The sequence below is a fragment of the Pantherophis guttatus genome, chromosome 4 (genome assembly GCF_059756535.1).
Source record: "Pantherophis guttatus breed Tessera chromosome 4, ASM5975653v1, whole genome shotgun sequence".
Lineage (NCBI taxonomy): Eukaryota > Metazoa > Chordata > Lepidosauria > Squamata > Colubridae > Pantherophis > Pantherophis guttatus.
In genome coordinates, this window is record NC_142066.1 from 148,470,585 (window position 1) to 148,498,018 (window position 27,434).

General features: G+C 35.9%; 1 protein-coding gene across 3 annotated transcripts in view; it reads right to left on the reverse strand.

Annotated features, from left to right (window-relative positions):
- UBE3C (ubiquitin protein ligase E3C) overlaps nucleotides 1-27,434 on the reverse strand; it is a 73,930-nt gene that overhangs the window by 19,034 nt on the left and 27,462 nt on the right. For 2 of the 3 annotated variants that reach the window (XM_034401680.3, XM_087893059.1), the window contains exons 12-18: nucleotides 27,190-27,347; nucleotides 25,641-25,873; nucleotides 21,301-21,405; nucleotides 21,038-21,125; nucleotides 18,137-18,234; nucleotides 15,765-15,897; nucleotides 13,500-13,747 (exon numbers count right to left, since the gene is read on the reverse strand). In XM_034401680.3, coding sequence (XP_034257571.1) covers nucleotides 13,500-13,747; nucleotides 15,765-15,897; nucleotides 18,137-18,234; nucleotides 21,038-21,125; nucleotides 21,301-21,405; nucleotides 25,641-25,873; nucleotides 27,190-27,347 — 1,063 coding nt within the window. The remainder of the gene's footprint in view (nucleotides 1-13,499; nucleotides 13,748-15,764; nucleotides 15,898-18,136; nucleotides 18,235-21,037; nucleotides 21,126-21,300; nucleotides 21,406-25,640; nucleotides 25,874-27,189; nucleotides 27,348-27,434) is intronic. The other variant, XM_034401681.3, reaches the window with a different exon arrangement.

Genomic DNA, 27,434 nt, shown 5'->3' on the forward strand with positions numbered 1-27,434 from the left:
GATGGGGGCTCACTACAAGGAAAAGCTATTATCCCTCTCCCAAGACTATCTTTGCTTAAAACAGGGGTATCAAACTCAAGACCCACGTGCCAGATCCAGCACCCTGGAAACAGTAAAGGACTGTCCCGCAATGCCTCTGCCAGTGAAAACAGAGTGCATCCCTCCTGGCTCGATTTTCGGCTTTGACAGCTTCCTGCAGCCCTCTGCCAGTGAAAACTGAGCCCAAGGAGGCGCACAGCCCTCCCAGGCTCCGTTTTCACTGGCAGAGGGCTACAGGATGTTGAGCTAGTCACACCCAGCCACTCCCACTTGGCCAACAAGGTCAACCCTGATGCGGCCCTCAATGAAATCAAGTTTGACACCCCTGGCTTAAGACATCTTCCAACATTTTCACTGCAACCAGACTTTAAAATACAGGTAATTTTTTTACTTATGACCACAATTGAGCCCAAAATTTCTATTGTTAAATGAGTTTTGCCCCATTTTATAATGTTTCTTGCCTCAGTTATTAAGTGAATCACTGCAGTTAGTAACCCGGTTGTTAAGTGAATCTAGTTTCCCCACTGACTGACTGTCAGAGGGTCGCAAAAGGGGATCACATGACCTTGGGGCACAACAGTGGTCATAAATATGAACCAGTGGCCAACATCTGAATTTTGATCACATGATCATAGGGATGCTGCAAAAGTCGTAACCAAGGAACTATTACAAAAGTGACTTTTTTCAGTGCCATTGTACGGTCACTAAATGAACTATTGTTAAATCGAGGACTATCTGTACTTCCTCTTCATCATTTTTAGTGACTGAGAAAGCATTTCTGGAAGGAGTTGATGGAAAAGGGGAGCCCAAGTCCACAATCTTAAAGAGTTGAGACAAATTGTGAGACAAATATTTTTATTTTGAAAGCTAAATCCTGTATAAATAACACAGATCAAAGCTCCCTAATTCCTACATACTAGACACACTGAAAATATAAAAATAAATTCTCCTAAGAGAATACCGAAAAGACACTTTTTGATATAACCAGGGAGAGGGGGGGAGAACAAAAATGTAAAAAAGAATATTAAGATCACAGAAGACGAAACAAAATTATCTACAAAGACAGCCTCTTCAGCTGCAAAATTTCAAGAGGACGTAGTGCAGTTGTGCCAGATATGCCAAAAAAATCTTTCTAATTATAGCAAAAGTTCTCCTATATAACATTCAGATTAACAAAACTGAGCTTCCTTATTCAGTAAAATATCTTTACTGGATAACAAATATTAAAGTACACACACATTTCAAAGCAAGCGACTCATATTCCCAAAGGATGAGGCACAAAAAGTTTAAATGTGTGCTTTCCTCACACTAAGGTAAAGGTTCCCCCGCACATGCGTGCTAGTTGTTCCCAACTCTAGGGGGTGGTGCTCATCTCCGTTTCAAAGCCAAAGAGCCAGCGCTGTCCAAAGACATCTCTGTGGTCATGTGGCCAGCATGACTAAACGCCAAAGGCGCACGGAACGCTGTTACCTTCCCACCAAGGCGGCAGTGATTTTTGCTACCAGTTCTCTAAACCACCCACCGCCATCGCTACCGGATCGGGCAATCCGGTCCAAACCAGGAGCATTTCACCCCTGATCTTAGCCACTGAGCAACAGTGTCCCTTGCTCACACTAAGCTCAATTTAACTGTTACCATTTTCAAAACAAAAATCATCAATAAAACCGTCAATTAAGGGGGAAAAAACCAAATCTAATTTGCTCTGTTCTACCTTGCTGATTTCTAGCACGAAGGGGGAAAGGGTTTGTTGCCTTACATAAAATAAAAATTATTTGACATATAAACAGAAAATAAGAATAACCTGATATTTCTCTTATGAAATATTCAGGTAGTCCTCGATTTAGAAGAGTTCATTTAATTCAATTGTAATGGCACTGAAAAAAGTTAACTTATGATCGTTTTCCATACTTATGACGGTTGTAGCATTGCCACGGTCATGTGATTTACATTGGGATGCTTGGCAACTGGTTCATATTTATGACCATTACAGTGTCCCAGGTTCATGTGATCCCCTTTTGCGACCTTCTGACAAGCAAAATCAATGGGGAAACCAGATTGACTTCACAACTCTGTTGCTAACAATTGCAGTGCTTCATTTAACAAATATAGCAAGAAAAGTCATAAAATGGGGCAAAACTCACTTAATAAATTCTTTACATAGCAACATAAATTTTGGGCTAAATTGTGGTAATAAATAGAGGACTACCTGTATATGGTAGTCCTTGCTTTGCCTTGCAACTATTCATTTAGTGACTAAAGTTACAATGGCATTGAAAAAAAATGACTTAAGGACTTCCGGTTTGCTTCCTGACGCCAAAAGACGGTCCCGTTTTTGGACCGCCAGCCCCACTGCCTGTTAGAGCCACTTCGATCAAGAGAAATGGCTCGGAAGTTCCAGAATCCTGCAGGATTATTGGAAGAGAGTGGGTGAGAAGCAGGTTGAGCCCTTGTGAGCCCCCAGATAGCTATTGTTTGCTTCTGGGGAGGAAACAGGCGCGGCTCCCTTTCAGCTCACCGAGACTCCGGACAGCGTGGGACAAGTCTGCCTAGTGCAGAACAAGGCGCCAGGAGCAACCTCTTTTTACTGAAAACAAAGCAATTCAAACTACCAGGGTGGAAGAACAACTTGAACCTTAAAAACTGCAAGTATTACTAGCCCTGTGATTTATTCTAAAACGGAAGAGTGAATGAATGAAAGTCTCTTGAAAATGGCGCCCGGCTTCAGCGTTAACGAGCTGAAAGCGAGAGTGGATTTCAACTAGTTACAAAGTTGCATTGTCTGTAACAAGTGGAGGAAGAGAAAAGAAAACTCTCTTTAAAATAAGTCTGATTTTGCTTCAATTTCACCCTTATTCTGATTAAACCTGGGGGAATTTTTTAGAGGACTTTGTGGTGGAGGAAAGGGAAAAAGGATTTCTTTTTTTGGAAAAGCCAGATTACGTGGCAGGATGGCTTCTAAGCAGACCAAACAGGAAGGGAAGGCAGCAGGGGGGGGATCCCCCACACGTAAGCCTGAACAGCAGCCTCCCAGCCAGCAGAGCCAGAAAAAAGAGATTGATCTTGAAAGCTTAAAGGATTTCATTACCCAGGTTTTGGATGAAAAATTTAAAGAATCACAAAAGGAAATTAAGCAGCAGATTAAAAAATTAAAGAGGTGGTGCAAGAAAAGTATGATAAGGTGACTAAAAAATTAATGACAGTGGTGACTGGATTATCAGAAGCAATTATTAAAACGGATGCTAAGGTGGAAGAATTTAAATTAGAAATGGATGTCAAAATGAAGGAGACTGACTATAAAATTTTTGATGCTGACAATAAAATGCAGAGATTTGAAAATGAAATTACAATGATGCAGTTCAGGTCAATGGAATTTGCCATAAGGCTGAGAGGCATAAGAGAGAATGATAGACAAGATTTGTCTTTGAATGATTTGAATGAGACAGATTTGTTCTGATGCTCTTGCTGTGTTCTTAAAGATTAGCCCTGAAGAGATTTTTTGCAAAATTGATAAAATTTACAGAGTGAATTCGTGGGTGGCCAGACAAAGACAACTGCCTAGAGATGTGGTAATATACTTTACAGACAGAAGAATGAGAAATGATATCTTGCAAAAGTCATTTCTCTCTACTGTCCAAGTGGAGGGAAAGGAGATTGGAGTTTATAAAGAACTACCACCTAAGATGTTAAAAGACAGAAAGGATTTTGGATTTTTGGTCAATGAATTAAAAAAACAACAAATTCCATTTCGGTGGGATGCTCCAACTGGTATAATCCTGAGGTATAATGGAGAAAGATATCGATTAAACACTGTTGAGAAGTCGGAAGATTTTTACTCTAATGTTTTTAAAAGGAGTTCACCATCCCCACGTACATCTACTGTGTTGGAGATAAAGGAGAGTGACAAGGAGAAGCAACTCCAGAAAGAGATGGAAGAGCAGTTTAAGCAGGTGGAGCCAGAGGTAATGGAAATGCAGGGAGCTATAGGAGGTTTTCTGGAGGAGCCCCTGCTAGACCCTCCTTCGAAAATTGTGATTGACCCACCTAAGACTACAAGAGATGTGGCTTTGGACCTAGCCCGGATGGCTGAAGCTAAAGATCAGCGTGTAACTCGAGCAATTTCAAAGCAACTCAAAGAAAAACAACAACAGGAAAGGCCCAAGCCACAACAATATAAGAAAGGAGCCAAGAGCAATATACAAGAATGTGAAGCCATGGGGGGAGCAAAGCCGAAGACTACCGATTCGGAAGATCTTCGGCAATTTTGATCGTCGCTTCAAAAAAGTGTACATGACGATTAAGATTTTATCTTGGAATGTGAATGGACTGAACTCACCACAGAAAAGGAAGAAATTATTTACATACCTGAGACAATTTAATAATGATATAATCTGTTTACAAGAAACTCATGTTAGAACACAAGATCAAAAATATCTGATAAATTCAAGATTAGGAATACATTTTATAGCCTCAAGTCTGGAAAAAAAGAATGGTGTGGTTATTTATATAAATAAAAGACTGTCAGCTAAAATTATAGAAGCAGATGAAGGTGGTAGGTTTATAGCAATTGAACTGCACACAGCAAGTAGTCCAACTTTAGTGATTGGAATTTATGCTCCTAATCAACAACAGGATAATTTTTACAAAACTTTGCATTCTAAAATATTGCAATGGGACTATAGATCTATTTTAATCATGGGAGATTGGAATGGAGTAATTGATTCAAAAATAGATAAAAAGAGTTCGGCGAAGTCAAGGATTAAACTACCACAGACTTTTTTTGATATGAAAGAAGATTTGGAATTAAAAGATATTTGGAGAATACATAATCCAAAAGAATTGGACTTTACTTTCTTTTCAGATAGACATAGATCTTTCTCTAGGATTGATTTTATTTTACTATCAACCGATTTACTTGTAAAAACAAAAAGAACAAAGATTTTTCCAAGGACTTTAACTGACCATAGCCCGGTATGGATAGAAATTGAGATGGGAAAGAGTGAGAGAAGATCATGGAGATTAAATGAAAATCTGTTTAGATATGAAAAAAATATAATAGAACACAAAAAGCAGATGAAAGAATTTTTTGAAATGAATTTGAATAAGGGTACCCCTATTGAAATCGTGTGGGATGCGAGTAAAGCGTATATGACAGGGGTACTCATCCATATGAACTCTAAACACAAATTGAATAGACAAAAGAAAAGATCTGAAATCGAAGTAGAAATAAAGAATAAAGAACAGTTACTTATAAAAAATCCAACAGATGAAAGAATACGAGGAGCTATAAAACTTTTGAAAGATCAATTTCAAATGCTTATGGCGGAACAAACAGCAACAAATTTACAATTTGCGAAACATAACACATTTTGCAATGCTAACAAACCGGGCAGATGGTTGGCTTATACACTAAGGAAGAAGCAGAGTACACGGATTATTGATAGTATTGATATTGGAGGGAAGGAAATTTCTCAACAAAAATTAATTAAAGAAGTTTTTGTAGATTATTATACTAAATTATATGCCAAAGATGATACACAGAATGGACTTATAGAAAAATATCTAGAAAATAAAAGAGTTACAAAAATTACCAATCAACAAAAGGAGAGAATGAATTATCCTATAACAGCCAAGATTATTGCCGCAATTAAACAACTGAAAACAGCTAAAGCTCCTGGGACGGATGGTTTAACTGCGGTGTACTATAAAACTTTACAAGCAGAAATGATTGAGCATCTTAAAGATTTATTTTGTAGTATACAACAAGGGGGTAAAATACCCCCATCATGGAAAACAGCTTACATTTCATTGATACCAAAAGAGCAAATAGGTCCTAAAAAACCTGAGAATTTTAGACCAATATCTCTTCTGAATAACGACTATAAAATATTTGCAAAAGTATTAGCCAACAGGTTGATGCCAGTTATTCAAGAGGTGATTCATTGTGACCAAGTGGGATTTATAGAAGGCAGATACATGAAGGACAATGTAAGGCAAGTTATAGATTTATTGGAATATCTTGAGAAGAATAAACAGATCCCTGCAGTGCTGGTCTTCTTGGATGCGGAGAAGGCCTTTGATAGAGTGGATTGGAATGTTCTATTAAAGACTTTAAAAAAGATGGACTTTGGGGATCAATTCATACAGGCGGTTTCAGCAATTTATCAAGAACAAAAGGCACAGATTATTATTAATGGAAGTTTGACAACAGATTTCAATATTGAAAAAGGAACAAGACAAGGTTGTCCATTATCCCCATTGTTATTTATTTTAACATTAGAAGTCTTCTTGAATACAATACGGGACTCGAGCACCTTGAAAGGAATAGTGATAAGGCAAGAGGATTACAGAATAAGGGCATTTGCAGATGATCTGGTTGTTACCCTAACACAGCCGATGGAATCAATAATCCAGATGAAAGACATTATAAAAGATTATGGTACAGTATCAGGATTTAGATTGAACCAGAAAAAAACTAAGATGATAGTTAAAAATATGACACAAGATCGAAAACACGAACTTGAAAGCAAGGCAGGTTTTGAGATAGTACCAAAGGTCAAATATCTAGGAGTTCAGGTTGCAGAATTAAATATGAAATTGTTTCAAAATAATTATGAGGTGTTGTGGCGAGACGTACAGAAAGATATGGAGACTTGGAAAAAACTGCAGCTGTCTTTACTTGGAAGAATAGCAGCAGTTATGATGAACATTTTGCCAAGATTTCTTTTTTTGTTTCAAATGATTCCGGTGCTTAAAAGTGATAAACAATTGAAAGAATGGCAAAGAGGACTGAATAAGTTTGTCTGGAATGAGAAAAAACCGAGAGTGAAACTGAAAATTATGCAAGATGTTCCAGAAAGGGGAGGCCTTAAACTTCCAAACCTACAATTATATTATGAAGCAGCAGCTTTGACGCAAGCAAGTGATTGGTTTGGAAGGGAAAAGACTGGAATATTGAATATAGAAAGTTTTGATCTTGAATTTGGTTGGCATGCTTATTTATTTTATGAGAATAAAGTGGACAAAATATTCAAAAGCCATATACTTAGAGATTCCCTGATGAGAGTTTGGAAGAAGCACCAATTTAAATGGGATTATAAAATACCGTTGTGGTTGGATCTTGGTCATATCATGTGGAATACAAATATAATGTCACTCGGGGGGTTGTTATACAAAGAAGTTCTTTTTGCAGATGCGGGCAGATGGCAACTGAAGACTTTAGAAACACTGTTGGAAGAAGGAACTAATTTAACTTGGTTACAGTATAATCAACTTCAACTGAGGTGCAAAGAGGACCAAAAAACTGGTATAATGATGCATGAGGAGGAATTGGTTAGACATATAAAAGAGAAAGGTCCAATGCATATTAAAAGGGTATATAATGTTTTGTTAGAAAGGGATTCAGAAACTGAATTGGTTAAAGACTGTATGGTAAAGTGGGCACAAAATTTTGCAGAACCAGTGATGTTGGAAACATGGGAAAGAATATGGGTTCAGAATGTTAAATTTACTCAGTCGCAGAATTTGAGGGAAAATTTTTATAAAATGTTTTATAGATGGCATTTAGATCCTAAGAAACTGTCATGCATGTACCCTAATGTTCAACCAAAATGTTGGAGATGTGATTGCTTAGACGCCACATATTATCATATGTGGTGGACTTGTAAGAAAGTGAAGGCCTTTTGGATAAAAATTTGGTGGGCTATGCAGAATGTTCTGAAGAAAAAAAATTCAGTTTTCTCCACAATTGTTTTTGTTGGGTATAGTCAAGGACTTTACATTGGGTGAAACAAAGTTGATATTGTATATGATAACAGCAGCGAGATTATTGATAGGTCAATATTGGAAAAATGAAGCTATGCCTACTATTGAAGAATGGACTTTGAAGATGGCCAGTTTTGCAGAGATGGCGAAGATTTCAGCATACTTAAAAGATCGTTCACAAGAGACTTATCTATGGGAGTGGAAAAAGTGGATAGACTATGTGCAGAATAAATATCAAACTAGGAAATACCAGATAGCTTTTAATTGAAAGTATTATATAGGGATAGAATAATAGAATTTTGTGAAGATGTGAAATATATAGGGCGTGGATGGGTTCAAGTTTTATAAAAAGGGGATTTTGATCTGGATTATATTCTGAGGAAGTCAGGGGGGTAGGGGAGTGTTAGGGAGGTTAGGGAGGGAGGGGGGGAAAATGGGGAGAAAATGTAATTGCAAAACTTTTTCAATAAAAAGAAAAAAAATGACTTATGACTGGTTCTCAAGCAGCCCCATGGTCATGTGATCAAGATTCAGACACTTGAAAACTGACATGTGTTTATGATGGTTGCACTTTCCTGAGGTCATGCGATCACCATTTGTGATCTTCCCAGATGGCTTTTGACAAGCACTCAATGTGGGAAGCCAGATTTGCTGAACAATCACAATGCACTTAACAACTGCACTGATTCACTTAACAACAGTGGCAAAACTACTGTAAAATGAGATGCTACTTATTTAACAATTGCCTTGCTTAGAACTGAAATCTTAGGCTTAATTGTGGCCATAAGTCAAGGACTACTTGTCTGATTAGCAACATTACAGAGAGTCCTCAACTTACAATCACAATTGAGCCCAAAACTCCTATTGCTGAGTGACTCAGATGTTAAGTGAGTTTTGCTCCATTTTACGACCTTTCTTGCCACGGATGTTAAGTAAATCACTTTGTTAAATTAGCAACACGGTTAAGTGAATCTGGCTTCCCCATTGACTTTGCTTGTCGGAAGCTCACAAAAGGTGATTACTTGGACCTGCATCGCTACAACTGTCATAAATGTGAGTCAGGTGCCAAGCGTCCGGATTTTGATCACGTGACCATGGGATTGCTGCAATGGTTGTAACTGTGAAAAATGGTCATTATTACTTTTTTTAAATGCAATTGTAACTTCAGTCACTAAAGAAATTGTTGTAAAACGAGGATTACCTGTTCTCTTTTCACCAATTTTGCTTCCATTACACTAAAAATTATTCAACACTAATCGTAAAATTGGTTCCATAATAATCAAAACAAACCTCAACTACAGGTAGTCCTCAACTTATGACCAGGATTGAGTTTGGAATTTCAGTTGCAAGTTGAGGCATTGTGTGACCAGGTTCAAGTTATGACCACTTTATGACTGTCGTTAAGTCAACTCCATGATCATTAGTTGAATCTATTTTTCCTTGTGTATGTATGTCCATCACAATTCTGAAAGTGGATCATAAGTAGCTCTGGGAAGGTTTGTCATAATTTTGAATTGTCATTGACTAGTCCTAAATTGAAGGGACGTGGTGGCTCAGTGGCTAAGATGCTAAACTTGTTGATCGAAATGTCAGCAGTTCAGCAATTCGAATCCCTAGTGCCGCGTAATGGGGTGAGCTCCTGTTACTTGTCCCAGCTTCTGCCAGACCTAGCAGTTCAAAAGCATGTAAAAAATGCAAGTAGAAAAATAGGGACCACCTTTGGTGGGAAGGTAACAGCACTCCATGCACCTTTGGCTTTTAGTCATGTCGGCTACATGACCAAAGAGACGTCTTCGGACAGTGCTGGCTCTTCGGCTTTGAAATGGAGATGAGCACTACCCCCTAGAGTCAGGAACGACTAGCACATATGTGCAATGGGAACCCTTATCTTTACCTTTAGTCCTATGTTGAGGACTACCTGCATTAGTTACTTTGCCATCTCTATTTCCTCCATTTATTGCCTCCAGCCGAGCAAGGGAAAATGAGTCATTGTCCAATACAGGGCCAGATTGGGCAAGGCTAACTTCAAATCCAGCAGCTCATTTTCCTCTCAAATGCACAACTAGAAGGTGCAAATACCTATAGATGTTATTTTAGAACTTTGGACAGCTCTGTTTAATAGACAACAGTATGATCAGGTGTATTGATAATAACTCTAGAGTGATATAGCAGAATTCTAGAATTAACCTCTGCAGAATAATTCTTATACTCTTGCGGAATTAGAGAAGTTCTTGAAAGGAAATTACCAGAATAAATATATACCTCTGTGAAACAAATATTTTTTTTAAAGCTGTGCGAAGGTTACTATCATTAATCTAAACAGGGAAGACAGGTATCAAGCTGAATCAATATCCTCAAATTAGCAAAGTACTCATTTTCAGTAAGAGTTCAAACGCCACAATTTTTTATTTCAGTAAATATTCTGAACTTAATTGGCTTAAATGGACCTAGGTGTTTCCAAAGACAAAAAGAAAAAAAGAAAAAAGATCAGGATGCCATTACCACATACTTTAACTGTTTATTTATTCCCTGTCTAGGCAGCCTGATTTAGGAGCTATAAAATGCAATCAGTACACAAACCAGAAGCTGGAATCATCTGCTAATGGAACTTTTAATTGAGAAGTGACCATTGACATGAGGTAATTCTTTCCATGCAGAATTGCTCACAGAGACCTTTCTGCACTTTATCACAGTAAACAATCGCTAACATATGCATTAAAGAAAATTTAAATACATTATGACCCAATAAATATCACAATCAATCAATAGAATCTTTTCACTCTCAAAGATTTAGTGTTAAAATACCACACTTTTAGCAGTGTTTTAATGCTGGACATATACTTACAAATGCTGATACTAAGTTTGGTCATTTGTAATGAAAAGATAATTGGTTATATGAAGGAATCTACCATCCAGAAAAGTATTAGTTGAATTTTAAAAAATAAATAAATTTCAATTAGAGTTAATTAAAATGTGTCGCATATCATTGAGTTTTTGCCCTTCTGAATATTAGTTTTGTAAATCTGAAGTTATTTATGTATATTACAGAAATACTTATTTAATAAATAAGTGAAACAAGATACAGTTACATTTTTAGATGTATTTTTTTAGCATTACGAGTTTTGAACTTTAAAAAAGTTTATTTGATATCTAATTTAGGTGAGAATGTTAGCACAGCTTTTACAACTGAAAGACCAAGCTCAGAAGATTTACTTGCTCAAAATATATTAACATTTCTATCGTCCACTGGATTATCTGTTTTTCACCTCTTAGTTGAAAGTTATATTAAAAAATGATCTTATTTTATTTCCATTATGAAATATTAGTATTAGAGTAAGAAGTTTGTTTTTGCCTATTAGGAAGTTCTTAAAAGCTGTAGGGAGTCCTAATGCTTTCACAAAAAAATGGCAAATAAAGTTAGATATACACAGCAGAGGTTGTCCTCAACGTATGACAATTGAGCCCAAAATTTCTGTTACTAAACAAGACAGTTGCTAAGTGAGTTTTCCTCCATTTTACAACCTTTATTGCCACAGTTGTGAAGTGAATCACTGCAGCTGTTAAGTTAGCAATACGGTTGTTAAGTGAATCTGGCTTCCTCATTGACTGCTTATCAAAAGGTCACCCAAAAATGATCACATGACCTCAGGACACTGCAATGGTCATTAGTACATGCCAGTTCCAAGTATCCAAATCTTGATCACATGACCTTGGAGATGCTGCAACAGCCATAAATGTAAAAACAGTTATAAGTTGCTTTTTTCAGTGCTGTTGTAACTTCGAAGGTCACTAAATGAACTGTTTTAAGTTGAGGACTACCTGTATGCAGTCAAGACTAAATACAATCAAAATGTAAGAAGAACATGCAAAACGTGATTAAAATGGCAACCTAATTTTATTAACGTAACTGTGATTACTTAAAGGATACTCAATTTCCCCATGACTATTTAAACATAAAATATATATAAATTATTCAATTTTAATATATTCCGCTTCCATGACACTGTAGTATAAACACAGTTCTTTTCGTTTATACAAATGCTTTAATCTGGCACTTCTTTTATAACATGGGCCATTTATTCCCACAAGGACTTTTATTAATGTATTGAATCACCTTAGAAATAGCTTGCAAATGGATGCTATGGAAGCATTTTTATAAATGGATGAATAATTATTCAGCTAAAGTCTCAATTTGGACAGGGGCTGAAAAATAATGCATGGATTGAACAATAAGACCGTGCCTTATCTTCTTACTGAATGCCACTTAATAGATGTTTCTGCACTTGGAGAAAGCTAATTATTAGATAACACCATCATCCTGTCCCTACATAAACACAAAGTACACACTGCAAAACTTTCCTACCTTCTGAGTGATCAGAAGTTCTTTTCATGCCAAGGTTTAATGTGTGATTCAGTTTATCTCAATCAGACACAGTTTTTTTGTTTAAAAAGATAACATCTAGGCAAATGTCCTTGATTGGTATAAACGTATTTACAAAGTATGGGAGGATGCCCCCCCCCTCTATTTTACACCTTTCCCAATCACTTACAAAGATGTGAGAATGTGTACCTGAATAGTACTTAAGTTTCACCGATGTAAGAACGATGGCTATTTTTATTTGATTTATATAGAGGTCTATCTCACACTTATATGATTCAAACAAATAAAAGCACAAAATAGACAATATAAAAACAAATAAAAACATATTAGTTGGAATAAGTGTGATACAAAATACCTTCTATATTTTGCCACCACAGACCAATATGGGTTCTCTCCTGCAAGGTCTATAATATTTTAAATTGTACACTGCTCATTTGGATGTTAATAACTTTAATAAATGAACAGAGTAACCAGAACTGTTAAAACAAGTACTTTTAAATCAAAATTTTACTGATAAAGGTATGGATTTTTGTAACCATATTTTTATTTTAGTTAATATAAAAAAGGGTTTTAAAAATACACTTTTTTTGCTAAGCTGTAGCGCAGTTACTTTTTTCTGATTTACAAATGGTGTTCTCTATATTGCTTTTTGTCATCTTTCATATCCTTGTGTGGGTGTGTGATATACACCATTTTGCTCTAAATACAAGAGAAATAGAAATAAACAAAATAAATAGAATCTTGAGATAAGGAGACTAAAAATGCCCCAAGGTCTCCCAGCTGGGCTTTGTGGCTAAGGAGGGAGTAGAACTCAAGGTCTCTTCCGCTTCTACTCTGATGCTTTAACCACTAACAAGATTATCAGACACAGATACAGCTTTGAACATGCTAAATAAGTTGTACAATCTAAAGTTATCCCATTTTAACATTTTTCACAGAATCAACAACTTTTTATCAATTTGTCTCTTGGATAGTAACACAGCATTCCAGGTGCTATTAAAAAGCATAATTACCAGGGAAAGATTAGACTAATGGATATAAATGCTAGCATATAAATTAGTCCTAAAAATGGATTTGTTTCTTTCGCATTCTCCTTGTGCTTGCTTCAAAATGTTATGAATCAGTTTGAGAGACAATAATTGTCGGAGGGATAAAGTACAGCAGATAAATATAAAAATCTAAGTATATCTTTTGAAACAAAAGGAGAAATATATACAAACCTACTTGTGCCACCCAGATTATTCTACTAAATTTTGACCTGATCACTGTGTATGTTTTGCAGCATTCAAGTAGTTTATATATTCATGCATTTATTTACCTTTCCAAGCATCCGCCCAAGAAAATAATAGTGCCGTGCATAAGAACCTCCAACAAGCATTTGTGCGGCAGGATTTGGATAAAGCAATCCTTCATTAGTGGTCTTAAAAAAACCCTGGTTAGGGTTAAATCCTGATTTAAGTAGTTCGTTCAAAAATTCTCGGAATATTCCACCCCCATCAATACCAGCTTCATCTAGACCATGGGCATTGAGTAAATGAACACGAATCCGTTTTTTCAAATCAGGTTCTGAAGAAATAAAAGAAAGGCTATAGAATAAACTATGATGGATACGTTAATTATAGACACATCCAAATCCACAAAAAGTTGACTGTACAAACAACATTAAATAGCATTTAATTGTATCTAAACCTACCAACACATCTACTCTCAGCAATGTAGAAAACTGCATATTGCTGTCGTTCCACCCCACTCATTCCTAGTTGAAATCAAAACAATTTACAACCAAAAAAATTAAATATTCATTCCTGAAATATGGATGTAAAGCCGTATGGTGTAGCTTTTTCTGCAGAGCTAGTAGTTTCTCTCTAGAACAGCCATTTGTGACCCTCCAAATCTATTGACTAAAGCTTCAAGAATCCTGACCATTCCTCAGTTTGTTGTAACTGATGGAAGCTGTAGTCTAAATATCTGGAGCACCAGTTTTCAATCTATACTTTACACTAGGAATTTACATGCAGAGGCTACATAAAAGAAGATGACAAAGCAACTATCACTGAAGGGCTATTCAAAGGGGTCTTGACTTACATCTATCCTCCTTCTATGTTGATATGTTTTATATTTAGCCCTTGTTTCTCCTTCAAGCTTCCACACATTTTTGTACAGTAACTGCCTCTGACCTTTTAAAACATGTGTACATCTATTCAAATGTTTTGACACAGGAAAATAACACACATTTTGCTCCAGAGTCATTTCTCTTTCATCTGGAAAATTAAGCCAATATTCTGATCCAAATTTTTTCCAATATATCAGAATAGTTTATTTGTTTGTTAGTAACTTGTTCCAACATTTAGTCTGGTAAATATCAAAAATCCTTTCCAGAGATTCTGGGTCCCACATTCACATTAGATGAGAATTTACACCCACAGAATATGCAATACTGTAATAGAATATGAGAATGACCTTGAATGATGGAGGGAGAAAAAATTACATCAATCTTGAAAGTTCGAAAGTACAAATTTCCGGTTGTGTCTTTATACTGCCTGATAAATTACAGCAGATAATTTCTAGGTTTCTTTTTTCTGCCTGTTTCTCACAAATCAGAAGGAAGAGCATCTCTTCCTCGCCCCCACCAAATCTTCTAAAGCCATTTTCACATTCCATTACAAATAATTTATTCTAAAGTTTCAAAGAAAATATCTCAAATGTTAAAATTATTATTAACGTTCACACAACAATTTTCTCTTAATAGACAGTATCTTCTTTAAAAGCTGACTACCAAGAATATGAGATCTGACCATGCAAGTAATAATTTCTAGCTGTGCCTTAAAAGTAGCCCAAAACATTTAGTGTAAATTTGCTCTTTTACTCAAGATCATAGGAACAGATCAATCATGTCTGTTTTCTTATACAGATATAAATCAATCTGTATTTTAATGCATCCCAGGGTTTCAAATAAGCTTTTAATTTCATGACTGACTTTTCTACGGATTTCACAAATTTTCTGCTTACTTTACTTGGGGGGGGGAGGAGAGAAACACACTATGATAAATGACATCATATAAATCAGATAGTGAAAATCTGATTAATGAAAAGTAGAAAGCCAGTGACATATAGCAATAAACCTCTGGGACTCAAGAAATTCTAGTCCACCCCACCTGTGGAAACACCTAGATTATTTTACGTTCATAATCATGCTCACTTGGATCATGTCACATGTTACAAAGCTATTGATGCATGGAAAATCTGAGGCTGGAGCATTATGCATGTCACTTTGCTCTCCTCTATGAAAAGGTGGAATGTAATAATTATTCTGCCTGTTCAATATTAATATACAACAGGCTTTTTAATAATCTACAACAAAACCTTTAAAATGCTGCTACAAAATAGTTTCATCATTATACACTATGATCTTTTTTTAAAAAAATCTCAAACACATGGAATGTTTAAAGTTGTACAGCATTTTACAACATATCAGTCTTCTCTCTAATATCCCCCAACATAAGCGTAAGATTTCTATGTGTTCCAATCTAATTTTTTTATAGTTCTCAAGATAAAACATTTGATCAATTTATAAATATTGTACCATTTTCAGGAGAAAGTTTGTCGTATGCATCTTCATAAATATAATTTCTTCTGATGGTAACATTAATTCCATCCAGAAATGGACCTTCTCCTTGTACTTCCTGCTTATCCGCATAGATCAGTCTTTGAAAGATCTTGTATGGAGTAAGTCATGAAAAGGAAAGTAATTACACTTAAGTATGGGTTTTCAATACAACATAATTCACTAGCATTTCAATTCCATTACATAGAACTAAGATATTGGGAATTTGTGATAAGATTTTTTTAAACTAGTATTTTACATGCCTTCACACAGAAAACCTTGCATTAAAATGTTTACCTAACACATGAACAAAAGCTTAAAGTTACAAGACTCTTGCTACTTCTAATACATCCACATGAACTAAGCAACACATTTCCCCTACATTTATCAATGTCCTTTTCAGTAACAGTGATTTATATCTCTCATGAAACTATCTTCCATTTCCTCTACAATATAAGTACATGTTGACAGCAGCACAATTCTTGGAATTCAGTTTGCTAATTAGCTGAAAGCTGTAACGTCAACAGAAGTTTATGCTGTTAATTTTTAAATGAAAATGACGAGGAAAAATATGATCACTTATAATTTCCTCAAAAATCTAAACTACAACATTTTAAACAATTTATGGGTATGGCCTGGATTTAAAAAAAAATCAGTACAAACTATTTCAGAAGCCCAACAAAAGATAACTAATTCAGAAGATTTGCAGATGGAACTCACCAAATCATTTCATGGTTGTGGTTAGCCAAGATTCCCTACTTCCTTCTACTGGCTGATATTTATCACTTTCTCATTTGTTAACACCAATATTATCTGCCATGACTGAAAATATTGCAGCCACCACTTTCTACAAGTACTTCCTGCCAAGCCAATGAATGGCAAATGCTCTTATGGCTTCTGCTCAATTGCATGCAAGACAACATATGATGGCTGCAATGTACCATATTTTTCAGTATAAGATGCAGCTTAGTTTTTGGGGAGGAAAATAGGGGGAAAATATCTGCCTACCAGGTATTCATCTGGCTAGCATCCTTAGTCTGGTCAGCTTCAGCACATTAGTTTGCTGGTTTTTTATCCCCTGCTTGGGGATAAAAAACAGCTTCTAAGGCACAGCTGAGAAAAAGCAGCAATGAGAAAAGCAGGCAAAGCACAGGGAGATCCTTCATTCGGCTAGCGCCTAATTAGGGCTGAAAAAAGCTTCTAAAGAACAGCTGAGTCGGAGCAAGCATGGTGATTGCTTCATGCCTTGTTAAAGCACAGCGGGGTCAAGGGAGCAGGCAAAGCTGGGAAGATCTGCTTCACCCGTTAGCACCTCATTAGGGCTGAAAAAAGCTTCAAAAAAGTAGAGTATAAGACACACCCAAATTTTCAGCCTCTTCTAGGGGGGAAAAGTATGTCTTATACTCCGAAAAATATGGTATATTTGTATTAGAACCTTAATTCTCTATCCAGTCACAAAGATAGCCTTTAGATCAAGGATACATATCACAACAGATAAATGAAAAAACAATTCTACCTGCAATTTGGTGCAAGAACTGTAGCTCGGAACACTTTTTTAAAAATCTGATCAAGAATTGACAATACAACTTAAAGAGTTTCTCTGTTGTGATGTGTCATCTTTCTTCATCTAAAGGCTACCTTTGTGACTGAATAGAAAACTAAGCTTCTAACACAAATGTAATTTTGGTACTTTTCAATATCACAGTCACTTTAAGCATAAAAATTATATTATACTAATTCAGGCTAGTTTCAATATTTGGAGAGAGATACAAAAACATTCTAATCTCCTCCAACCATGGAACTGAGATGCTGAGCTTGCAAAATTTAGTCCTCACTAAAACTTCTGCAATCAATCCCCCAAGGGCAAGAGACATATGTATGCTTTCTTTCATGGCGCACATAGTTCAAGACTTAAAAGGTGAGCAAAAATTCAAAATATTTAAAATTTGAAATAGCTGCTTTGAATTTGAAATGGACTGGTCTGACTACATAAAAATATCTTCAAGTTCAGCCAGTAATTTCAGAATGGCAGCACCAGAACAGAAATAAGAACAAACCAGTGGTGGGTTGCTCCTGCTTCTGTCTGATTCTTTAGAACCAGTAGTAAAAGCGGTGGGAGGCTCCACCCACCCGCCCGCCCGCCCGGACGTCATAATTGACGATCTGCGCACTCCCGTTGTGAACTGGTAGTAAAGATAAGTAGAACCCACCCCTAAAACAGACCATTTCAAATTCAAAACAGCATGAAACATTTCCATTCTGAAATGTTATATACACCTTTATCAAGAATATACTTTCAGCAATATTTAAAACTTTGTTAAAAATTGCAAGGTTTAAAAAAGATAAAGTACCTTTACTCTTTCTTCAAAAGGAACCACAAAAGGCAGCTCTGTCAATATTGCAAGCTGTCGCTCCTCCGACACAGAGAGAGGGGCTGGATCCAGTCCCACTTTTAAACAAAGAGATTGGAATTTAGCTTTATTGTGTAGTACCATATGCTCTTTTCCATTCTTCCTAAACTGATGAGGACAGTACTACATACAGCAGGAATGGGCAACCTGGTAGTCCTCAACTTACAGCCATTTGTTTAGTGTCTGGTCAAAATTACAATGGCATTGAAAAAAGTGGCATGACCATTTTTCACACTTGCAACCACTGCACCACTCCAATGGTCATGTGATCAAAATTCAGATGCTTGGCAAACTGGTTCATATTTAGTGTCCTAGGGTCATGTGAGCACCTTTTGAAACCTTCTGACAAGCAAAGTCAATGGGAAAGCCAGATTCACTTTAACAACTGTGTTCCTAACTTAACAATTGAGTGATTCACTTAACAATTATGGAAGAAAAGTCGTAAAACGGAGTAAAAATCACTTAACTGTTGCTGTCTTAGCGCATCAACAGAATTTTAGAATGAACTGTGATCGTAAATTGAGGATTACCTATACAGATCCCATTAAAGTCATACTAGTGTAGCCTAAATATTAGAATTCTTTATGCAGCTTAAATAAAATTGGAGAAATACTTGAAGGTTGCTTAGTTCAACCCAGCGAACCAAGGATCACTTATTTATTAAATATACCATGTTTCCCCGAAAATAAGACCCTTATTTATATTTTTTTTGAACCCTGAAATAAGCGCTTGGCCTTACTGCCATGCGCTCAAAAGCCCGATTGGACTTATTATCAGGGGATGTCTTATTTGGGGGGAAACAGGGTATATGTCACCTGTCCAACCAACAACCAACAACCAATTTCAGCTTATACAGGTAAATTTGGTTTTTCTTATTTATTTTATTGTTATTTTTGGATTTATACAATTTAGAGGCTGCCCAAACCCATACAATTCTAGGCAGCTTACAGCGTTTAAAACAAGAACTATAAAATAAAAACATAGATCATATGTGTTCAGAAGGAAACCACACAATAGAAAATATTGAAGAGCAGAGAGATGACATCAGCAATGAAGCAATGATCATCAGTAAATGGGAGCTCAACTTTGGAAAGCAAGAAAGCATGAGGAGGAAGCTAAAAATTGCTTTCTCTTTTATACTCTTTGGTATAAGAGAGAGGGGAAGAGGAAATTTGATTGGGTTTCCAAGATTTTATTAGCACAGTCTTTATCAATAATGTATTATTCTAATATTTCTTGTATCTATTTCCTGATCTCGCCCACCCCAAAGGGCCAACAGCCATTCCCAGAGTTTTTTGAGGAGTAGCCATTGGTGTCTATGGGGGATACTACTCCAAAGAGTAGGTGCTGCAACAAGGAAGACAGCCTTCTCTCCCTGTTGTATCTTTCCTACTACAGGCTGATTTACAACCACAAGTAGAACTAGAATTTCCACTGCTAAGTAAGAAATGTGTAAGTAAGTAAGTGAATCACACCCAATTTTACAAACTTTTGCCATAGTTGTTAAGCAAATCACTACAGTTGTTAAAAGAATCGTGCAGTTATTAAGTGAATCCAGCTTTCCCGATTGATTTTGCTGGCTGGGAAGGTTAGAAATGGAGATCACATGACCCTGGGATACTGGGATTGTTGTAACTACGAGCCAGTTATCAAAAGCCTGAATTTTGATCATGTGATGGTGGGAATGCTGCAGCTATCATAAGTGTAAGGACCAATCATAAGTCACTTTTTTCAACATCATAATAACTTCGAGCAGTCACTAGACAAATGGTTGTAAGTCAAGGACTACCTATATATCCAGTAAGTTGCTCCCAAAGTTTGGAGACATTGGAGGTGATGTAAAATAAAGGAAAGTGGGGAAGGAAAGTGAAGAAAAACTTAGCAACAAAAACAGTGTGAAACCACAAGCAAAGCTGAAAACGAAATTTCTCAAAACAAGAATTATTTTGAAAATACAAATGTTACATATCAAAAAAGACATTCAAGGACTATGTGGGAGAATTATATTCTTGAAAGAGCTGTGTATTATTTTTTACTAAAATAAGATACACTTTTCTTTGGAATTAAATTGCAGGGAAGTACTACAAAATAGTCTGGTTTCTTTTTTTCAGAAACAATCAGACAAGAAATGCTACATTTCTAACCTACCAGTTAATTTTAATTAGATCAACTTAGAAGAACATCTTCACTGCAAAATGAACCTTACAAGAGTGATAACTTCAGTAAATAGCAATTTTTGGTACTTCAACTTGCAAGCATTTTATAAATTTTCAGCAAACATTTTCAATTAGTCAAGATAGGCAATTGATTATGCTAAGGGTTAAAAGCATTTTGAAAAGAGAAACTGCATGTACAGCAAAGGTAAGCCACTATCTAACTTCAGCGGTTCAATTATTCTAGCCAATTAGTCAATTTTATCCAGACTGCCCCATCAACAGTTATTTATTTGAAGAGAAATATGGGATTGAGTCATCAATACATAAGGCATTTAGAAACAAAAGAGCTTGCCATTTAAGTAAATGAGAAAACACAAGTAACATGGTCACATGCAAGTCAGTGATTCTTTCACACTAATTGTGTTTAACTCATGAGGAGTCAAGTGGAATTAAACAAATCAAAAGGACACTGTTATGCACCTGTCTTCACACAATCATTGTAATGGCATTCTTTTTCATTCTAAGCACTTTCATGGGTCATTTTTTAGAGAAAGATTGGTCTGTTTTTCAGAGATACCATTATTTAAATAAAAAATAGAAATGCAGGCAATATGCAACCAAATCTGATATGGAGTACAGTTGTCTCCTGCCTACAGGTTAGTTTCAACAACAAAACATTTCTTACCATCCAAAGTTGACTGCAAGGGTCCTATCCTTCCCATTCTCCTCACTCTCCATACATGTCTGGCTGATGGCACATAAAGCTGTGTAACCTAGCAGTACATTAAATGTGATGGTTAAATGTCTTGAGCTGAAACCTTAAAAGTAAATTATTGGTATCCATACTAATTTTTAAGAAATTCCAACACTGAGATATAAAAACAGCTTAAATATGTAAATTCAATATGAAAAATATCTTTTTTAAATAAAAAGTAATTTCTATATTACCTTATCTGCTCTAATGTTTTCTTGTAATGATAGCCAATGATCTGGTGGGCAAAAATTCCTTCTTGTATCTCTAGATTTCAGCATTTTCACTAAATTAGTGATTACCTAGATGGTTAAAACAGCCATTATGAAGTATTTTTATGCAGCAAGACAGAAAACAAGAATCAACTATAAACAGAATTTGTATTTGTATCAATATATTTATATCTAATACATACATATTAAGTATGTGTGAGAGAAAGAGAGAGGCTAATGATTGGAGAATCTGGTTGGAGCTCACTTTTCCTCAACCAAATTCTCACCTGATCTCTTGGATTTCAACATTCCAGATCCCTAACCATCCTGGCTGATTCCAAAACATAAAGACAATATATCCTCCTCTGCATCTTTGGGTCAAAATCAAGTATGTTCCTCAACTATCCCAGACACTGGACAAATTTTGTGGGGAAAAATACCAACAATTTTAAATCATTAAACTAAGTATTGGCAAAGTTAATAATTAATTCATCATCATCATCATTTTAGTCATTGTCTATCCACTTTTAGCTATTGTCTATCCACTTCAGGATTAAGGCTTCTTCCGCATGTTTCCAATAATAACTAATTATGTTTTTTAAAAATAACTATGAACAAAAATTAAATACAACTTTAAAATAATAAATCCCATTATTAAATATAACATTGTATCAAGACTATCCATTAAGATGAATGGATTCAAAAGTAATTCATTTTGGTGGTGGTTTTTAACTGCAAAGTACATTTTATTCTGAAATATTGTTAAAAACTGAAAATTTTATATGCTTACTTTCCAAAAGTTTTAACATGGCTTCTTCTGTATCTGTGTAAAAAATCCATAAATATCTAAACTTTGTAAACTTCAATAAACGTTAGCTAACTGCAATAACCCCATAAAATAATCATGATATTGGTATGAAGCTTTAAGCATTTGAAGATAATTAATTTGAGAAGAACTGAGAATTAAAGATTGAGAGTGTCTTTCACACCTTTTTTGTGATAATTAAGCTTCTACACACATTTTGAACAGGAAAAAATAGATCATGAAAGGACTCACTGACCATTATATAATCAATGTGCATTCCTTTTTCATTTGTCTACTTACCCCTACAGATAGGAGATCTCTGACCTTCTCAATATCCTTATTTTTGTTGTGAATACATGAATATTATTGAAAGATGAATATTTATTTTGTCACAATACAAACATTAAAGTTGCTTCATATGTATCTATTCTTCTATATATACATACTACAGAAATTATTCATGCTACTAAAGAATATCTTTTGAGACAAATCTTGCACAGCTCAATATTTTTATAAAAATTCAGCATACAAAACAAAATAATTACACAAATACACACACTTGCTAATTTTTGTTTTGTATTTACTAATTCTACATCTAGCTTTTTGCTGTGTACCATTCATCATTCCCACATGGATTTTTTTCAGATTTGACCAATTATACTTACTGGTAATATTCTAAGTAAATATAGCTCATCTTGTAGATCTCAACATAGTAAGCTCGCTGGATGCAACAGCACAGCACAAACTGTGTTTATAGCAGGAATTTTGGATTTAAGTTCCCAAAATTCCCAGCATTATGGGCCATTGGGCCAATATCTTTGAAGGAAATCAGCTTGAGAAAAACTGGCATAGCACCAGAGCACACTTCTGTAATATGTAAGCATACTGGGTCCATATTCAAAGATTGTAAACTTTACTAGATAACAAATGGATAAGTAATTAAAATTGCAATCTTTGATTACATCTTCATAGTATCTTGCTCTGCTTCTGTACAATATTCAACACAATCAAAACATTATCAGCTACTCTCATTGCTACTAATGTCCATAATGTTCATTGCTCATAAGTGAAATGTCTTGTAAAAATCAGACAAAATGGGTGGGATAGAGGCTATTGTAGACTTGTAGAATGAATAAGCATTCCTTAATTAGCCCATCAGGTTAAGTGCAAGCATTAATGGGTCTTTCTAAAGTCTAGCTTGACATTTTTCTCCAAACATGGCCAAGAAGAAAGTTCCATTAGCAATATTAATACAAGCTTAGTTGATCATTTTCATTCAATTAACTTCTTTCAATTAAATAGATAGCTTGACAAAAACAGTGATAAAAGACCTAAAGGAACAGCTGATGACTCGAACTGAACATTAGTGTGCGAGAGGTCGCTGGTATTAAACGGACTGTAAATCTAGCATTTAATTTGGAAAATGCATTTCTTCTGCTTCCACTCCTTTAATGAGTAATTTTAGCTGACTGTGAGTGTTTGCTGCAGACATTTCATGGCAAGTCAAGCACTTTCTTATGAAACAGTTATCCTGAATTGCTACCCTACTGCCTTAATGGGTATTACTGGGAGGTTGGGAAAAAATAAACTACATAAATATCTATTGATTATTATAAAAAAAATAATTTTATATTATTTATAGTATTTAAAAAATACTCTTGAGTTATCTTAGTTGCCATAGACAATCTTCAGAAAATGGTAATACCAGCTGTTCAAAATAGGCCAGTCAGGAAACAGACACCATAGAAATTCCAGGAATCCTACTTTATTACTTTAGGTCAGTGATGGCTAACCTTTTTGCCATTGCGTGCCAAAAGCGGAGGGAGCGGGGGGGGTCGCACGTGCGTGCCCACTTCCATAATTCTGTGTGTCCCGCCTACACATGTGCGTGCGATCCTCCCCTGCACTCCCGCTTTTGGCACACAATGTCCCGGTGGGCCCAGTAGGCCCGTTTTTCGCTCTCCCCAGGTTCCAGAGCCTTTCTAGGAGTCTGGGGAGTGGGAAAACGGTCCCCCCCCCGAGGCCAGAAATGGCCCGTCTGCCAACTTCCGGTCCCACGGGTAGTCAGTAAATGGGCCATTTCCAGCCTCCGGAGGGCCTCCAGGGGGACAGGGAAGGCCATTTTCACCCTCCCCAGGTTCCTAGAAAGGCTCTGGAGCCTGGGGAGAGCAAAAAAACAGGCCTTCCCCACCCCCTGGAGGCCCTCCAGAGGCCGGAAACAGCCTTTTTCTTGACTTCTGGTGGGCCTAGAAGGCCCGAAAATCAACTGGTGGAGCTGAGCTCGCGTGCCCACCGATATGGCTCCGCGTGCCACCTGTGGCACCTATGCCATAGGTTCACCATCATGGCTCTAGGTGATAATTATAGAATTAAAAGCCTATCTGAATTTCTCTCTTCCCCAATTTATACCAAACAGAATCAAGTTGGGGTAATTTTGAGGTTCTTTCTCGTGTCTTCTCAGAATTGAATTGCCATTCCTCCTCCCTTACTCCCTTATCCATTCCTTCCTCAAAGTCTTCTCTATATGAGAAAAATACAAGTAATCTTCTAATATGGAGCCCCAGCTTGTTAATTCTGCCTATCAGCTTCCTCAATTTTAGAAGTTCAAAAATGCTCAAATGGCTTACATGACATTACAGACCCAATTACTAGTATATTTAATAGGGTATATAAGAGCTCCCAAAGGATCTCAATCCTTTTCATGTCTCCAAAGACCTGAAGTATGCTGTGAAGAAATGAAGAAGCTCACCAAGTGTTAGCCAGCTTGGATGAAGGATCACTAGTGTAACCTCACCTGAAGCCATCTGAACACATGTACATTTCCCCTTAAAACATTGTTTCTCAACCTTGACAACTCAAAGATGGGTGGACTTCAACTCCCAGAATTCCCAAACTAATATGGCTGGCTCAGGAATTCTGGAAGTTGAAGTCCACCCATTTTCAAGTTGTCACGGTTGAAAAACAGTGCCTTAAAACAAAGGGTCTGTGATAAATTTATTTTTGTAAGGTATCCATTTCTGAAGTTTTATCCTGAGAGTAGTATATTCTCATCTAAAAATGCCTTATGTATAAACATGTGAAAATAAATGCACTGGAATCCATTCTTCAAAGACCAAAATGTATCTTAAAAACTGCAAGAACATATTGAACACATATCAAGTATCAGCTGCTGAATCAGAAGAGCTTAAAGTTCATTTTTAGAAGAGCTAATTCATTTTTATATTCTTTTTTTGACATGTAAGCTTCTTAAGAAATCCACTCTTTAAAAAAATAGATATTTTTACCATAATCTCTTTCAACAGCCAAAGTTTCCCAGACAGCAAGCCTGCTGAGAATTTTGAGAGCTGAAAGCACAAGGAAAGCATCAAAGTTGAAGAAAATTATGATAGAATCAGAGTTGAAGACATTACATAAAACTTTAAATGTTCGTCCACTCTAGATCTGCATTCACCTGTTCCGCCATATGAATGAAAAAAGGAAGTTCTTTTGATTTATTCTCTTATGAATCAACAGTGTATACCTTAAAGAGCTGAATCCACCGCTTCTGTTCTGTTTGGATGCATTGCTGCATTTCTGTATTTGTAGTGACTCCAATACTTCTAAATGCTGCAATATATTCTTCACGAACCTCTGGCTTGGTTTCTGGATATGCCAATTTAATAATTCCTAAACAAGCATCACGAAGACAGCGTGATAATGTGACCAGTTCTTCTAATGTAAAAGGCATCATTGATGATTGTCTTTGACCTACAACTACAGAAAATACAAACCATGCTTAAGGACACAGTCTTACTCTCTTTGAATTCTCACATAGTACTTTAACAGGATTTTTTAGAAGTATAGCTTGTTGATCAATCCACGGTGGTCTGGTTTGCATTCTGTGAATTCATTCATCACAATCATCCAAAAACAAGTCAACCACTTTATGGTTTAACATTGTGACCAAGCTAAGATTCCAAGCAAAAGATAAAATAATTTGAATTTACAATAATGTGTTTGTTCAAACATGTGTATCTATATATTACAGTGAAGAATTAAATATATTCTAATAAATCAAATGCAGAGGTATAGGCAAAGATTCCTTCTCAAGTTTTGAATTGCAATTCTCACAATGCCTTGCTATCAACCATCCTACTTGGATTGGATTAAAGTTGTAGTCCAAATATCTAGAAGATACTTGCTTGTCCCTGTACTGTTGAAATAATAAAATCTATCTATGCCTATTCTTCGCCCCAGTGTAATCTAATAAACAGATATTTCAGCAGCAACTTAACTGCATCTTGTGATTTTCTTAAATCAGATCTATACAACAAACCTATTTGCAAAATACAGAAGATCCATAACTCTTCTTTATTTTCTGCCTGCCTGGAGACCCCAAAAGAAAGATAGCAACAATTTTTTCTAGGAAGCTGTATTTAATCTGAGGTAGTCTTCAGGTCATAACCTTAGAATTCCAGCAGTTACAATGTCCCAACGGTCACATGATCACAATTCAGGTGCTCGGTGCCTAGTTCACAATTATGATGTTGCAGTGAGCTGCATTACACATTGAGTGCAATTTGCAATGTTCCCCAAAGTCAACTGGGGAAGCCAGCAAGAAGTCAGAAGTTGCGATCATATGAAATCTTAACTTAAAAACTTGCATGGTCCTCTCTTAATGATGGCAACCAAAGCTTCAGGTCTTAGGTTACGGTAATTGCCACCACTAAGCAATGTGATGATGTTGTGACTTCAGCTTAGCCATAGAAATTCCAGTTCAAATTGCCATCATAATCCGAGGACTATTTTTAATGGCTAATCTGTTTTATAGGTTTTTCAAACCTTGTACTTTACGTTATAATCTGTGACCATTTCCAGATTAGAAAATTAAAATACAAAGAGAACAAAGCAATGCCTATAATTAAACAATAAAATATTATTGTTAAATATTAACTAACTAAAAGTATATATTCAAAAATTTCATTTAAAAACATTTTTATGTTTTCAGATGAAGGAGGACATCTAATATGAATATTTATAATGATGTTATTATGAGTTCTGAGAAAAAAATCCACAGAAGATGCCCTTACCTTCTATAGGGTCACCAAAGAATTCATTATCATGGATAGAAATAAGTGAGTGACTAAATAAGGAGCTAAAAAGGTAGAAGAGAGGAATGATCCGACTAGAATCTTCTAACGACATTGGGGAGCCACGTGAAATTACTTGAAGGAGCGGCACCATAGACCTTAACAAAAAAACAAAAATTATAACCCTATTATCCACTTACACCTATGGCTTGGGTGGGAAAAGAAATTATTAGAAATTATTTCTA